The 14965-nt window shown below is 44.2% G+C and overlaps 2 protein-coding genes across 3 annotated transcripts in view; both read right to left on the bottom strand.

The window, feature by feature from the left end:
• The window catches only part of LOC148120643 (uncharacterized), a 33321-nt gene extending 20356 nt beyond the window's left edge, over positions 1-12965 (bottom strand). The window contains exon 1 of the mRNA XM_087911229.1: positions 12904-12965. The gene's annotated coding sequence lies outside the window, so the exon portion shown is untranslated. The remainder of the gene's footprint in view (positions 1-12903) is intronic.
• LOC148120642 (uncharacterized) lies at positions 3756-13002 on the bottom strand. Of its 2 annotated transcripts, XM_087911225.1 has the most exons (5): positions 12904-13002; positions 11227-11275; positions 10713-10839; positions 7835-7957; positions 3756-7337 (listed from the first exon to the last, which is right to left on the bottom strand). In XM_087911225.1, the coding sequence occupies exons 2-5, from the start codon at positions 11257-11259 to the stop codon at positions 6343-6345; spliced, it is 1278 nt and encodes a 425-aa protein (XP_087767351.1). In that variant the 5' UTR covers positions 11260-11275; positions 12904-13002; the 3' UTR covers positions 3756-6342. The 2 variants fall into 2 exon arrangements, with proteins under 2 accessions (XP_087767351.1, XP_087767352.1); XM_087911226.1 differs by lacking the exon at positions 10713-10839 and having other exon boundaries at positions 12904-12977.
• Positions 13003-14965: the final 1963 nt, after the last annotated feature.

Raw genomic sequence — 14965 nt, 5'->3', positions numbered from 1 at the left:
GTTATCCCAACAGCCGGCCATAGACTGGAAATGTCTCCTAACAATCTTTGAAAGTCATTAAGCGTCTGTAACCGGTCTCTCCTAATTTGTGCCTTTTGTGTCTTAATTTTTTGTAAACCTATTTTATAACCTAGATAATTGATGGAATCTCCTTTCTATATTTTTTCAGGAGCAATCTGCAATCCCCATTTAGGTAAAACTATCTTTACTTCTTCAAACATTCTTTCTAAAGTATCTGTGTTTGAATCAGATAGCAAAATGCCATTCATGTAATGGTAAATTATAGACTTAAGAAATTGCTTATCGGGGCTGGAGAGATGGCTCAGTGGTTAAGAGCATTGCCTGCTCTTCCAAAGGTCTTGAGTTCAATTCCCGGCAACCACATGGTGGCTCACAACCATCTGTAATGAGGTCTGGTGCCCTCTTCTGGCCTGCAGACATACACACAGACAGAATATTGTATGCATAATAAATAAATAAATAAATAAATAAATAAATAAATAAATAAATATTTTTAAAAAAAGAAATTGCTTATGTATTATTTCCAATGGCTGACTTACAAAGTATTGGCACAATGTGGGACTATTGAGCATCCCCTATGAGAGGACAGTCCACTATTTCCTAGTAGGCTGAGAATTATTATAAGTAGGCACTGTGAAGGCAAATTTTTCTCTTTCCTTGTAAAGGTATAGTGAGGAACCAATCTTTCAAATCAGTAACTCTAAGAGGCCATCACTTTGGTAATAGAGAAGGCAATGGGATTCCAGATTGTAGAGGGCCCATAGGTTGCATAACCTTATTGACAACTCTTAGATCTGTCACCATTCTCCATTTACCAGATTTCTTTTTTACAACAAATACAGGAGAATTCCAACAGCTGGATGATTCTTCAATATGGTGAGCACTTAGTTGCTCTTATATCAGCTGTTCAAAGCCTACAACTTATCTTCAGCTAGAAGCCACTGCTTAATCCATATAGGCTTCTTAGTTAACCATTTCAAAGGTAGGACTGTTGGTACCTCTAAGGGTTTGCTAGTTGTTTTATGTTCTTCTACAGCCTGAATGCCTGGTGACCTTTGTTCATAGTACCTTATTATATTCTTCTGAGAATTATGAGTTCGTGGGACTGCAGCAGAAATGTTAATCTGGGTATTCCATTGCTGTAGCAGGTCACAGCCCCATAAAATTATTGCAGCTACATATGGCCTCAGCTTCCCTCTTTGACCTTCTGGCCTAGTACAGTCAACCCATCTCATGCTTTGTTTAACTTGAGATATGGTTCCAGTTCCTAGTAATTGAACATCTGCCTCTTGAAGAGGCCAATTTGGATGCCAAGATTCTGGAGTGATGATACTCACATCTGCTCCTGTGGCTGTCAAGCCAACGATCACAATTCCATTTATATGCACTCTTAGCTTTGGTCTCTGATCATTTATAGAAGTTTGGCAGAATATACATTTCTTATTTCCTATTTTGAATTTTTTTACTTATCCTCCAAATTTGTGCCGTCATTCAGAACAGTATGATCTTCCACAGAAGGTTCTGGATTTTTTAATTTTCCTGGTGTGACATGTCCTCCACAGTTACTGGGAAAGACTGAGTCACTTTTGGCTTGGGGGCCTGTGAGAGGCCCCTCAAGGAGTTTCTCGATAGTGTCTGGCTACTGTCTGTCTGTTGTCGATCTGCCTTCATTGGTCCAGTGTTGGCCTTTACCACACCTTCTACATATACCTGAAGGCTGAGATCTCCTATTTTTGCCATTCCCAGAGGAAATATTATTCCTAGAAATTCCTTGCCTACAATCCCTTCTCAGATGTTCTATTTTACCACAATGAAAACATAGGGCAGTTTGATGTCTCCTCTTTACTTTGGAAATAGCTTCTCCTACCCAAGATTCAGCATTATAGTAAAATGTCTCAACATTCATTGTATGCAGCATCTATAGGTGCTGATCTAAACCTTAAAGGCTGAATTATCTTTGTGCATTTTCAAAAGCCAGAGATTGAAGAATTATTCGTCTAGCTTCTGGGTCTGTTAATCTACTCCTATTTTTACAGCCTAATTAATCTTTGTAAAAAGTCAGTAAAGGGTTCTCTCTGTCCCTGTCTAACCCGGGTATATGATTCAATTCTTTTTCCTAGTTCGTGGATCCTGTGCCAAGCATTCAAGGCTGCTTTGTGTCATGGGGACAACATTTCTTCATCGTAAAGAGCTTGGACCTATGGGTCAGCATAAGGGTCTTCACTGACCATTTGATCTTGGGAAACCTCAAGACCTTTTGCTTTTCCCTGTTATTCCATATTTTTGGATTTGTTCCTGAAATAAATTCCAAACATCAAGGAAGGTCATCATCCAGGACTGCTGAAACTAACTGAGAAAAGTCATGTGGGTGTTACCCTGACGTTAGAAGCCTAAGTCTTTATCATCTCCTTAACAAAAGCGGAATGCAAGCCATAAGTTACGACAATCTGCTTAATTTCTTTTAGGTCATTCATTCCTATAGATGTCCATCTACCTTCTTTGGCTCCTTTTGAGCCTTTAGAAGTTGATGCTTTGTCAGAGTAAATTACAGGGTAGGATGCTAAAACCCTGGGTAAGCCAGTTCTGACAGCCACATTCTGCCCTTGTGCCTTCTTTCCCTGTTCATCAGCTCCAATAATTTCCTTAATCACTTCAACTCTTTTTATCATTGTCTTTTGTAAAGCCTGAATCTCCTGGCCTGTATATATTTCTAGTGATTCACTGAGGCATCAAGTCTCTGGTCCTCATTCTGCACCTGTGATTCCAAGGTTTGAATGTTCTCCTTTAAAGATAACATCTCCTCCTTGGACTTTATTGGTAATATGTAGATTACCATCCTGGAGGTACATACTGTCTGTTAATTTATCATAACTTTTTGATAACTTTTGAATGTCAAATTCAACAGTATGAATTCTTTCAGATAACTTCCTAGTACCCTTAGATATGGAGCCAATTCTGTCTGTCATAGTATCCACTTGTTCAGATAACCTCTGATTTTCGATTATATTAATCCTGTCAACTAGCTGTTCATTATTAGTCCGTAAAGATTGTATTGTTCCTAAGAATGCCATATTCTTCCTTAATGATAGAATATGGAGAAAACTGAAACCTAGTAGACAATAAATTGAGGTATCCCCATAGTCATATAAGCCTCGCATAATACAATTCATAGTATTAGCAAAAAAGGTACTAAAAGTCGCCTCAGAAACGAAGTCTGCCGTTTTACCTGTTATACAATCCGGTAATCAGCAATCTTTATTGTCTAGCAGATGGTGCGGTTGCAGAGTTGTGACTGGAAGCAATGCAGCCGGTGATAGGAATTATTCTTGGGCTGCTTTAGTTTCTGCCCTGGTACTCGTTAAAGACAGAGAAATATGCCTTGCTTTCCAAATTAAATGTCCATACATAGAGTAAGAAACCCAGAATCCAGGAACAGAGAACAGAAACCCGGAAGCCACACACACCACCACGCAACAAAGAATGGCCCCGGGGGTTGCATAAGCAAGCAGTGCTTCCACTTGCGCTCTGGCTCACTGCGTAAGTGCTGCAAACTTCGCTGTGACAGAGATTTTACAAAAAACTGCTCAGGCGAGAGAAAGCCAGGCAGGCAGAGACTGTCTGGCCCGTTCGGCAGTCCGCTCGGGAGATGTTTGAATCCTTGTGGGCACCAAGTGTCGCAGAGATCCCGCCAGATGAAGCGGTGAAGGAACGCTTAAAAGAAATCCTACACTAGCTCAGAACTGAGAGATAGTTATTTATTTAGGGGTAAACTTACAAATCAGGATTCTCTGCTTGAAGGACGGATAGAGATTGAATCCAAACAATCTGAACGAGCAATTGGCGAAAATGAGCAAGGGGAAGAAGAAAAAAGCGCCTGTGTCTGTGTATATAGTATGAGGCCATGCCCCAGTAGGCAGGTAATTACAAGCTACAGGTCTTCCTACAGTAGATGTACGACCAAAACACTTGATGTGTTCTACCAAAACAAATGTCACCAGGTCCCCTTGACCTGTACCTGAAAATGGTATCATTATGGTTTTTGCCTAATAAACATTGTATGCCTGAGCTTCAGTGCCAAGAGTTCTATGGGGACAAGAGCATGCTCGTGGTCACTGGCAAATAAAGGACTAATTAGGCCTTATATAAATGACAGCCTACTTTCTCACCTGAACTAGGACAAGATACCTCCACGGGCTCTGAGATTCTGTAGACCGGGGAATCTTCAGCTAGTGTATTCTCACCTACCTTCCCACAGGAAACTACCCAATTTCATAACCAGCTTATATTTATAGAAGAGAAAATCTGATCTACTCACGTATCTGCAAACAAACCACAATGTCAAGTGTCCTTTCTCCAACATGATGCCAAATCTTAGTTAGATCTAACGCATCTTAGAGTAAAACTTTTGCTCATCGTTTCTCTTCCTGTCAGAGGGCTGAGAACAAAAGTGATTCTTAGGAATTTCCTGTGTCCTTCACGCTGGCTGAACCTCAAACAAGTTGTCAGGGCTCATGCAAATAAACATAGCAAACCAATGAGACAGAAGTGGAAGAATGTTACCAGTTAATCCAAAGCTGGGGTTTGGGAAAAATATCAATAAACTAGGTCTGGCCACTTACTCCCCAAAATAATGACAGGAAGGAAAAATACTTAAGTTTTGGTGTGGCCACATATGGGAAGTCGTATATAAAAGTTGTCTTTGGGTATTGGTGGTAAGTGGCTGTAAGCTATAAGACCAAAGGAAAAACTGAGGTCTGATTAGCTGGTGGTCATAGGTTGCAGACTCACTGATAGCCTGGGCTGGTGGAAGAGTCTTACAAGCACCAGAGATGTTGCTGGCAGTGCGGAGAAACTGAACTCACCTCCCCACTGTTTTTGGTCACTTTTCCCAAAAGTCCGTTAAGATTCTGGATTTTTCCCAATCTCATTTCACTGATAATGGCAGTGTGTTAAACAAATACAATAGTCAAAACTCAGTGTGTTTTGAATAAGACTCAGAACTATCAGGATAGTCAGGAGACATGAACCAACAGTCCTCCAGGGTTTTTACTTGACATTATGAAACATTAGGTATTATCTGCACACAGTACCTGTGGTGTTTTTCTTCTAGCTGCTTATAAATTATATAAATTACACGCATAAAATATATTCCCTGACACTTTTCTGCTTTAAGACCAAAATGAATTTGTTTAGGAGCAGGGGAGAAGACTGTTTGGCAATTCACCTTCCTCCTAGTTCCCGGAGAAACCCACCTTGGCCAACTAGAACACACAAGCCTTTGGCAGGCCTTCCCTTGCAAAGAGAGGATACAGACTTAGAAACTTCAGTCTGCCTCATACATGACCTTTAATATAATAAAAACCCAGGATTTCACCTAGGAAACAGATGTATTTGGGTACTCAGGTGTTGCTCTATCTAAACTGCTCTATTAATAAAAGACTTAGTAAAATAAAGACTTGGGAGTCAGATGTTGGGGTGAAAAACTACTAGACCAGAGAAGCAACCAGCTGAATTGTTTTTTGTTTTTTTGCCAGAGATCCAGCAGGATTGCCTCTTTCCACATTACCTAAAACTAAAAAGGACTGTGAATCTCTAAGTCCCTCCCTATTTCTTTCTGTGTCTCTATCAATCTGACCATGTCCTCCATATTCTCTATGACTAATTCCTGTCAACTAGTCATTGGCTCGTCCCTAATTCAGGGTTAATTTTATTAACACAGACTTAGAGCCTCACAGTGTGATCAAATATCCTGCAACAACCAGGATCTGAAGTTTGGTGATAGGGAAGTGTATTAAGGAAGATTTTTAGAAATCCAGAGATATCTAGGTCTGTATGCCAAAAAGCTTCACAGGGACTAAAACTATGAAAACGTCTGGAGAAAATGGTGTTTTCCCATAATTGTGACATTCCCCTCCTGGAATAGCCTGCATCTAGTTCAGTGCATGACAACGGGCCTATGTTCTCATAGAGCTATGTCTGTGGTTCCCCTCCTAACATTTATCCTGTGGCTGACAGTCTCTCCAGCCACCTTCTGCAGTGCTGGGGTCGAGGAGCAGGGCCTCGTCCATACTAGGCGCTATTCTAGCACTGAGCTACAGCCAGCTCTGTCCACGATTTTCCATCTGGATTCAGGATTTAGCTTCAGCACTCCACACTAGTTCTGCAGCACAACAGGTATGTTGATTACGCAGATGCTGTGGAGCAGAGGTGGGACAGGATAGCAGCCACAGGAGGCAGGAGCAGCAAATGCTGGGTTTGTAGACGACATGGAGACCTAGCACGTTTATGGAAGGTCCTTTGTGTAGCTCACTTCTCCTCTGGTCAGTCTGTCCCTTGTTTGGCATAACGTCTCTGATGCTGAATAACTGAGGACTTGAAGCTAAACTCTTTTCCACACACACTACACTCAAAGGGTTTCTTCTCTCCAGTGTGAACTCTCTGATGTTGCTTGAGCCGGTTCTTCTGGCTGAAGGCTTTCCCACACTCGCCGCACTCATATGGTTTCTCTCTAGTGTGTGTCCTCTGGTGCTTTGTGAGAGAAGAACGATCGAAGAAAGCTTTTCCACACTCATCGCACTGATGGTGTGGCTCACTGACATGCGCCTTCTGGTGTCTGTTTAGGGAGGAAATCCAATAGAACCCTTTTCCACACTCACCACATCTATACGGTTTCCTGCCGGTGTGGATCTTCTGGTGACCAGAGAGAATGCTCTTCTGGCTAAAGGCTTTGCCACACTGCTGACATTTGTAGGGATTCTCCCTGGTATGGATTTTCTTGTGGCGATTAAGAGATGATTGGTCAAAGAAGGCTTTGCCACACTCACTGCATTTGAAAGGCTTCTCTCCCGTGTGCACCCGCTGATGTACAGTGAGGGACGACCGGTCAAAGAAGGCTTTGCCGCAGGCGCTGCACTCATAGGGGCTCTCCCCTGTGTGCGATATCAGATGTCTCCTGACACTGGTCCTGTGAATGAAGACCTTCCCACACTCAGAACAGCCATAGCGCTTCTCTCCAGTGTGAGTTCTCTGGTGACGGATGAGTGATGAATGGCCAAAGAAAGTCTTCCTGCTGTCACTACATTCCTGGTCTTGGTGTTTAGCGAGGGCTTTCTTGGATGGGGCTGGCCTTCGCTGCAAGCTCCTGTTCAAGTAAAGACGCTTCTTGCAAGTCTCTGCTTCAGGACTTTCCTTTGATGGTTCTAACCCACCTGCTAGTGTCTGAACTTCCAGTTTAAGGCATGGAGGACTTTGCCTTCTATGGCTGTCTCTCAGGGTTCCTGCTGAAGCACCTAGGATCTCAGGCATAGGCTCCCAATCTGCAACAAAGAGAAAACTCAGATATAGTTTCTTCTCTGGACTCGGAGACAATGACAGAGGAGAGGGGCGCTAAGAGACGGAACACTTGGTCACAGTACAGCTCACTTCCCAGAGAGCTTACACTCTGGGAAAGCCTATGGCTTGGGAGTAAAGGAGGATAAAGAGAAGGAATGTGGAAACAGACTTCTCAGAGTACAGAAAAATGGCTCTGGGAGTGGAGCCAATAGCTTCATTAGGGTAGGCTGAGCAGAGACCAGGGAGACCAATAAAAATCTAAAAGGTATACACAGGCAAGGTGACATTCTGAGAAACAAGTTGGTGAATGCAGATAAATCATATTTTAATGTGGAGAAGGGGGAACCAGAGAATGGATGTGCAATAGGAAACAAACATGCTAACGGACAACTTGAATTTGAGACGAGGGTGATCCCTAACATTCGTCCATCCGGAAACAGAAACAAACCAAACTCTGCCCATTCTGTTCAGACTTGGTTACCTTGAGAGACACTGTCTGGCCATTCTTTCTCCTCACACCCATGAAGACCCCGTGTCCACGGCTCATCCCTTCTCTTCAACTGAAGAAACTGAAGAATCATGTCAGGTTGAGGAACAGGGAGCCCTGCTCAGGGAGAAAGCATAAGGCAGGAGGCTGTTGTGATGACAATGCTGAACCATTCCAAACTCAGTTCTGGCCTCTAGGTCTAGACTCTTCCAGAACGCAGAATAGAGACCAAAGACACCTCTGGGGGATGGTCAGGACTGGGGGTCTTGAAAAGGTCAAACGCCTGGCACCATAGCAGTATCCACAAAAGCCACCTCAATTTGTAGGCAGCATGCGGAAGCTTTCCATCCGGACACTGGCAGGACAGAGGCCCTCGGGTCACGAGGTGAGAAGGAAAAAGGAGCATCCTGACTGAACAGGCATAAGGAGGGAACTCAATTTCATTTGTCTGCTCATCCTTAGTATAATGTTTCCATGGAAATAAGTCGGGTGTGCTCACTGGAGGAAAACTGGAGTCACCTTTCACGCCTCCTATAGTATTTTTTCCTTGTACTTCATTTTGATGCTGGGAGGACCTTACGTGTGATTCTGTTAGAGACCGGATAATGAGGGGGTGGGGAGATGTCTTAGTGGGTGAATCAAGCCTCTAAGTTGGGTTCACACCCTAGAACCCACATGTTATAGGAGAGAGCCAGCTCCCTCAAGTTGTCCCCTCCCTCCACATGCATGCTGTTGTACATGCATGCCCCGCAAGTAAATACAGAAAAAATGGAATGCAATGTTATAATAACTAAGCTGGAAAATGAAATACTACTGAGTTGTAAACTGAAGTTCTTTTCATGCAGTAAATTTAAAACATTGATTTTATTTAGCACAGATTTTCTACAATGTTTTAAAGGCTATATGCTAGCAATTATATGGATAAATAATTTAGTAAATCCCTACCGACAAATTTTGTCCTTTTTCATTTACTTATTTATTTTATTTAAAGACAGGGTTTGTATGTGGCTTTGGAGCCCGTCCTGGAATTCTCTCTGTAGCTTAGGCCGGCCTAGAACTCACAGAGATCCACCTGCTTCTGCCTCCCAAGTGCTGGGATTAAAGGCATGTGCCACTACCATCTAGCCCATTTTACTATTTTTAATGTTTGCTATTAACACACTATAGTATGGAAACTATATGACAACGGGCCTATGTTCTCATAGAGCTATGTCTGTATATATGGTATGCTATATGAACCGGCAATCCTATTACATACTTTGGATCAATTTCTAGAGACACTCACATCTATAGCCAAATGAACAAAATTAGATCCCACTCTTGGAAACACCTCAGCAATAGCATCCCCGTGCACAAGGTTTTGTATTGGGAGATAGGAGAGGCAGGTATGTTCCTTCTTCCTGGGCCTGAGGAGCATCAGTCCGGAGTGTACTGGTTCTCTTTTGGCAGCCTGACCAGACCCATCCCTTCCTGTAGCTTCTTCTCTTCCAAAGCCCCTGATCAAATCTCAGGTACTTCCTTGATGCCAACTGAACAATCTTTTCAGTGTGGGATATTAACTAATTAATATCCCTGATTAAGCTAATCCAGAAGTTACTGATATGTGCATGCCTGTGTGAGTGTTTTCATGTATTACACTCAAGATCTTGCAAATTCTAGAAAACACTCTACTACTTAGCTACATCCTCAGCCCAATATTGGCCTTTCAATATGAATCTGCAACATGAATGTGACCGTTACCTGCTTTTGCATTGTGTGCTCCTGCTTCCAGAGTGGCCAAGACTACAAGTACAAACTACGGTGCTTGGGTTCAGCCTCTTATTCCGGAAGCTTTGGGGAGTTCCTTACTACCTGTAAGGACTTTGCTTTACTTCATTAACAGCTGACATAAGAAAAGCTCTCAGTTTCCCTGGTGGGGAAGATATTTTCAGTGTGTGACTTTGTTTAACTCTGTGAAGCTGTGTTACTGTGCCTGTCTAAAACACCTGATGGTTTAATAAAGAGCTGAATGACCAATAGCAAGGCAGGAGCAAGGATAGGTGTGGCCAGCAGGCAGAGTGTATAAATAGATGGAAAAATGAGGAAGAGGAGAAGCAAGAGAACAAGGAGAGGACATCAGGAGCCAGCCACCCAGGCAGTCATGGAGTAAGAAGGAAGGTAAGATGCACAGAAGTAAGAAAAAGATAAAATCCAGGGGCAAAAGGTAGTTGAGATAATTTAAATTAAGAAAAGCTGACAAGCTTCCAAGCTACAGCCGGGAATTCATAACTAAGAATAAGCCTCTGTGTATGATTTATTTGGGAGCTGGGTGGTGGGTCCATCAAAAAACCAAGAGCTCAATATTGCACATCACATGCTTGTCACATAAGTCTAATTACAAAGTGCCTTTTATAGGTATCTAAGATTGTCATTAAGACAAATATTCAAAATGAGGCACATCTCCGATGTCTTCTTTCCTTCCACAGGGAAACTTCTTTGTCCTCCTCTGTCTTCCATGAAGTGATTGATATCTCCTCTCACCGACATGGCTTCTCGTCTACATGATGGAACTGAGTCATTAATTGCTTGCATGCCAGGAGAAGACTCGGACACATTAACTCTTCTGTTGGCTGCCTCTGAGGAGCCAGATCTCTACTCACAACACACAAGCTCTGCCCTGTCCTCCAGATTGCCTTGTTAGGTGGAAGCAAGTTGCTGAACAAAACCTGTGTTTTCCCAGTGCCGTTAACTCAGGTCACTAGCTTAGAACCTAAAGCCACCTCCTTTGGCTGTTTTGTCTGTCAGGTGGTTCTGAAGTCAAGTGGGGGTCAAAGAGGTGGCAATCCCCTGCCCTTGTGACCCACACGGTTTGGGACAAGTTCTGACTCCTTACCCAGTGAGATGATGTTCTCATAGTTTTCCAGCATCACAGCCTTGTAGAGTGCCCTCTGCACAGGGAGCAGATGCCTCCACTCTTCATCTGTGAAAGTCACGGCCACATCCTCAAATGTCACCGATGGCTGCAAACACAACCACACTCCCTTACAAGCCTTTCCTTCCTGGTCTGTTTCGTCTCTCCCGAGGAAGGCTCTGGGTGCTCTATAGCACACCATCAACTCCAGCCTAACCCAACATTCCTCAGAGTACAGGGGCTGACTCTCAGTTCAGAACTGGGTGCCAAAGGCTCAGTCAGGACAGAACCGCTGATGCCTGACTCCTCCAGACAGTCCTGCTCTGTCAGATTCTGGGAAGGTCGCGGGCTCAAAGTGCTAAAGGTCATCTTACCTTGGAGCCCTTCATTGGCCTAGGGCGGAGGGTCGTAAAGGCAGACACTCAGGATAGAGAAACATGTGCCTACATTTTGACAACTAATAACAGTATTTCAGAAATAGAAATGTCCACCTCACCTGACATCTAGTAGGTGAAGACACAGCAGCCATTCCCTCCTATGGCGTCCTGGGAGGGAAGAACAGGATTTTAGTGAGAAATAAGTGTTGGAGTTGAGAAGGTATGACATGGGGTCTTCAGACCTAAAAGGCAAATCCCCTCCACATATTAGTGAGAGATGTAGCCACCTTCATTCCCAACACCATCAAAAGAGCAAAAATAGCAAGGCCAAGAGCACTCCATGTTCTTTCCAGAGTTAGAGCAAAAGTCATGAATATCGAAACCACAGCAGTGTCTGTTGTACCGTTATCTTCAGGGCAGAGCTCTGTTCCCAGGAGTCAGAACACAGGAAGAGTTAAGGAGCTAAAACCATAAGCAACTTTACAAATGAACAAAGGAAACCTAGGCGGGAACCTGGTCGCAGAAAACAAATCAAAGACCATAGAAGAACACTATTTACTGGCTTGCTCAGCTACGTTCGTATACAGTCCAGATCTACTTTCCCAGTGATGACAACATCCACAGTGGGCCAGGCCCCCCTGTATCAATGGGTAATTAAGAAAATGCCCCATACTCTGGGTGATGGTGGCACAGACTTTTAATCCCAGCGCTTGGGAGTCGGAGCAAGTTAATCTCAGTGAGTTTTCGGAGTTCGAGGCCAGCCTGGTCTACAGAGTGAGTTCCAGGACAGCCAAGGCTACAGAGAGGAAACCCTGTCTTGAAGAGAGTAGGAGAGAGAGGGAGAGAGAGAGAGAAAGAGAGAGAGAGACAGAGAGAGAGACAGAGAGAGAGAGAGACAGAGACAGAGAGAGAGACAGAGAGACACAGAGAGAAAGAGAAAGACAAAGAGAATATGACAATACAGCCCACACAAACATGCTCACAGACCGGTCTGCTGACGGCAACTCAATTGAGATTCTCTTTTTTCAAGTATATCTAAGTTTGTATCCAGTTGAGAAAACTTTGGTAGATATGATCTTGTATGAAAAGACATCCTTCTTAGAGAATATGAATTTTAAAGTGTCAGGACAACATGCAAGTGATGAGTCAAGAAGGTATCAGGAGATATTTAAGTAGCCTTGCAGACCAGGGAGCAGAGGTACCAGGAGCCAGAACAATGGATATTGCTCACTTTAGTGGTAAAATAGTGGTGCTCACAGTGTTCGTGATGAAGTGAGTTCTAGTTCCCACACCGTGCAGCTTTACTTATCCTTGGGTTTCCAGGAGACTTACTGTCTTCTAACTCCCTCTGCGTAAGTTACTAAATGCATCTCAGCTTCTCACAATGCAGAGTCCAAGTTTGATCTGGTATGCACACTTGGAATCTCAGCACTCAAGAAGCCGAGGCAGGACAGCTGCTGGTGAGAGTGGAGTGGACACCCCTAGATTCAGCGTCGGTACCACCAACATTCATGAAGTACCCATTACGGAAAGATGGAACTGGAGGAAGACAGGGCGCAGACGGGAACCTCCAAGTTTAAAATACAGGATCCTGATACACAGAAGGCATACTCTACAAGGACACCTGGAGCTGAGTCTGTGCCCTAAGGGACCTAAGCATACTGGGCGGGACGACTCGTGAACAAACTAGCCACACCAGGTCATGCTCACGAATCCTCCTCGAAGTCCCTAGGGCTCCCCTCTCTCCTCCGCTGCATCCTCTGGGCTTCTGAAAAACCTAGAACCACAGTACTCACCTTCTGCAAGCGCGCTGGGAACTGGAGAACACCACGCAGCCTGGGATCGGGAAGGCTGTGCGCCTGCGTAACGGTGCCTGCGTACCGGTTCCGTCTATGGGCCTCAATCAATGCGCCGCCTTCGCGGGGACTCCATTTCCCAGAAGTCTCGACGGCCGGCGCCCTCAAAATGACGCATTGGAAATAAAACAAAACTGTCCAAGCTTGCACTTCAGATCCGTGGTGCTGAAGCTGCCTGTGCGTGTGCTCCCAAGCCTGGAGATCAGCTGTCCCGCGAAGGCGGACTTGAGCATAAATTCGGTTTCTGGTTTGCCAGCATGCCTGTCTTTTCTGAAAGTGAGGGTTCCCAGTTCTTGGTCACCTTTCAGTGGACTATCCCAGAGAGATGCATGAGCTCAGCGACATACCTGTTGCTGTTTTCCTTCAAGAATTCTTAGTTCTCACTATTTTGGTCAGACCCCGGATTTGTGTGGCACCTTGGGGCATTGCACTCAATTCTGTTACAACAATGCTGTATGAGGATGACCTCCTTTCTACTGCTTCAGATGACACCAGGAAAACAGCAGGCTGTAAACACTTTAAACTTCGTAGCTCAAAAAGGATGCAAGGTTTCCAGAGAAAGACTCAACCTGTGAGACGCATAAGTCAATTACTGAATCTTCATTTGGCCCCAGGATATTTGGATTTACCTCCTCTCTGAAATAAGAGACGTGTTAAGGCTTTTCTGGAGCTACCAGGGTAATGCAGAATATGATCTGCAGCAATGAACGAAATAGCCAGGTCAAATCTCTGAGAAGTGAAATCAGTACCAAATCCAAACCCCTTGCAATCAAGGGACCAAAAACCCATCCTATAATAGGCTTAAGAAACCCAGCACTGGGGCTTCCCAACAAGGACAGGTTCCTTCAATTACAGGGTCAAAAAGCAGGGTCAATAACAGTCCTCATTTGGCCATTGGATGGTCACAGACGGTCCACAGCATACCTATCCGAAAGAACACACTCTGAAGCCCAAGGCGACCTCAGTCTCTCCAGGGACTGACAATGACTCCTGGATCCCACACTACCATGTACACTCTGTCCTAACAACTTGATGATTTTGGCTGTCAAGTCAATAGTATAGTAGTCTTTCTTAAGTAGACCATAGAATTGTCAAAGAAGCATATACGTACGTTCCTGGTGTTACATGTTCAGGCTGCTCTCCAGATGGAAAGTGTGTTAGTGGACTCCAAGAGAAGTTCCGTCTACTATTGACCGCAGATTTTATCTGTCATGCCCCCCATTCGAAACCTCTCCAGTGTTGCCACATGTGCTACAGGAGACACCAAAGGGATGACTCATTTGTCAACAGAGGGGATAAATTGGTCACTAGACTGCCAAACTCACAGCCCTGGTGCCTAATTTTTGTTGACTCCTTTTGCCTCTATCAACCTGATGGATACCCTGGAAGCGTCAGTCTGCCCCTAAGGCAGTGGAGAAGGCAAGTGTGAAAGGGTTCCTCTGGAATCCTGAACGATGGCCGCACACAGAAACCCTCAACTATGTTCTCCAAGTACTTAATGGAAGCTTATAAAGTAGTTCCATGATTCGCCGGTCAGACAAGGTTAGGAGAAACACACAATCACCTATTCTCAGGAAAGGGGTCTTTCAGTCCGTTCCTGAGTTCCCAGGGGCTCCATGTGCTTCAGAAAGATCTCGTTTTGTAACCACCCACAGACATGGTCACTTCCCTAAGACAGATTTGGAAGGTGTAGTTCCCTGAGCTCCCCACCTGTCAAATCTTCAAATACCTCTTGGTTCTTCATGGATACCGTCCCTGAACGAACTGAAGACTTTTTCATGAAGACCTGTCCATGCCGAAAATGCCTGAGAAGCAGCCAAGGCACTCCGACAAGCAATCAGCCGCCATTAGGACTCTCCCAGAATCTCTAGATGTTTCACATCATGACCAAGACATTAGGTGGCCAATACATGCGTGACATCCATTGCCCTCAGAAAAGGCAGAAGCCGCGGAGGATAACTGGAGAAGTTAATGAAGAAAGCCCGCATTACTCTATTGCCGT

Source organism: Myodes glareolus, chromosome 10, assembly GCF_982192425.1.
Source record: "Myodes glareolus chromosome 10, mMyoGla1.1, whole genome shotgun sequence".
Lineage (NCBI taxonomy): Eukaryota > Metazoa > Chordata > Mammalia > Rodentia > Cricetidae > Myodes > Myodes glareolus.
Note: the sequence above shows the minus strand (reverse complement) of the source record. Positions and strands in the feature narration are given on the sequence as shown.

Bases quoted from the DNA above. Each gene is read 5' to 3' on its own strand.
- LOC148120642 (XM_087911225.1), bottom strand. From the start codon at position 11,259: ATGGCTGCTGTGTCTTCACCTACTAGATGTCAG. The intron at 10,840-11,226 runs GTGAGGTGGACA...TTGTGTTTGCAG, and splicing joins CTTCACCTACTAGATGTCAG to CCATCGGTGACATTTGAGGA. The intron at 7,958-10,712 runs GTAAGGAGTCAG...CTCCCTGAGCAG, and splicing joins TGAGAACATCATCTCACTGG to GGCTCCCTGTTCCTCAACCT.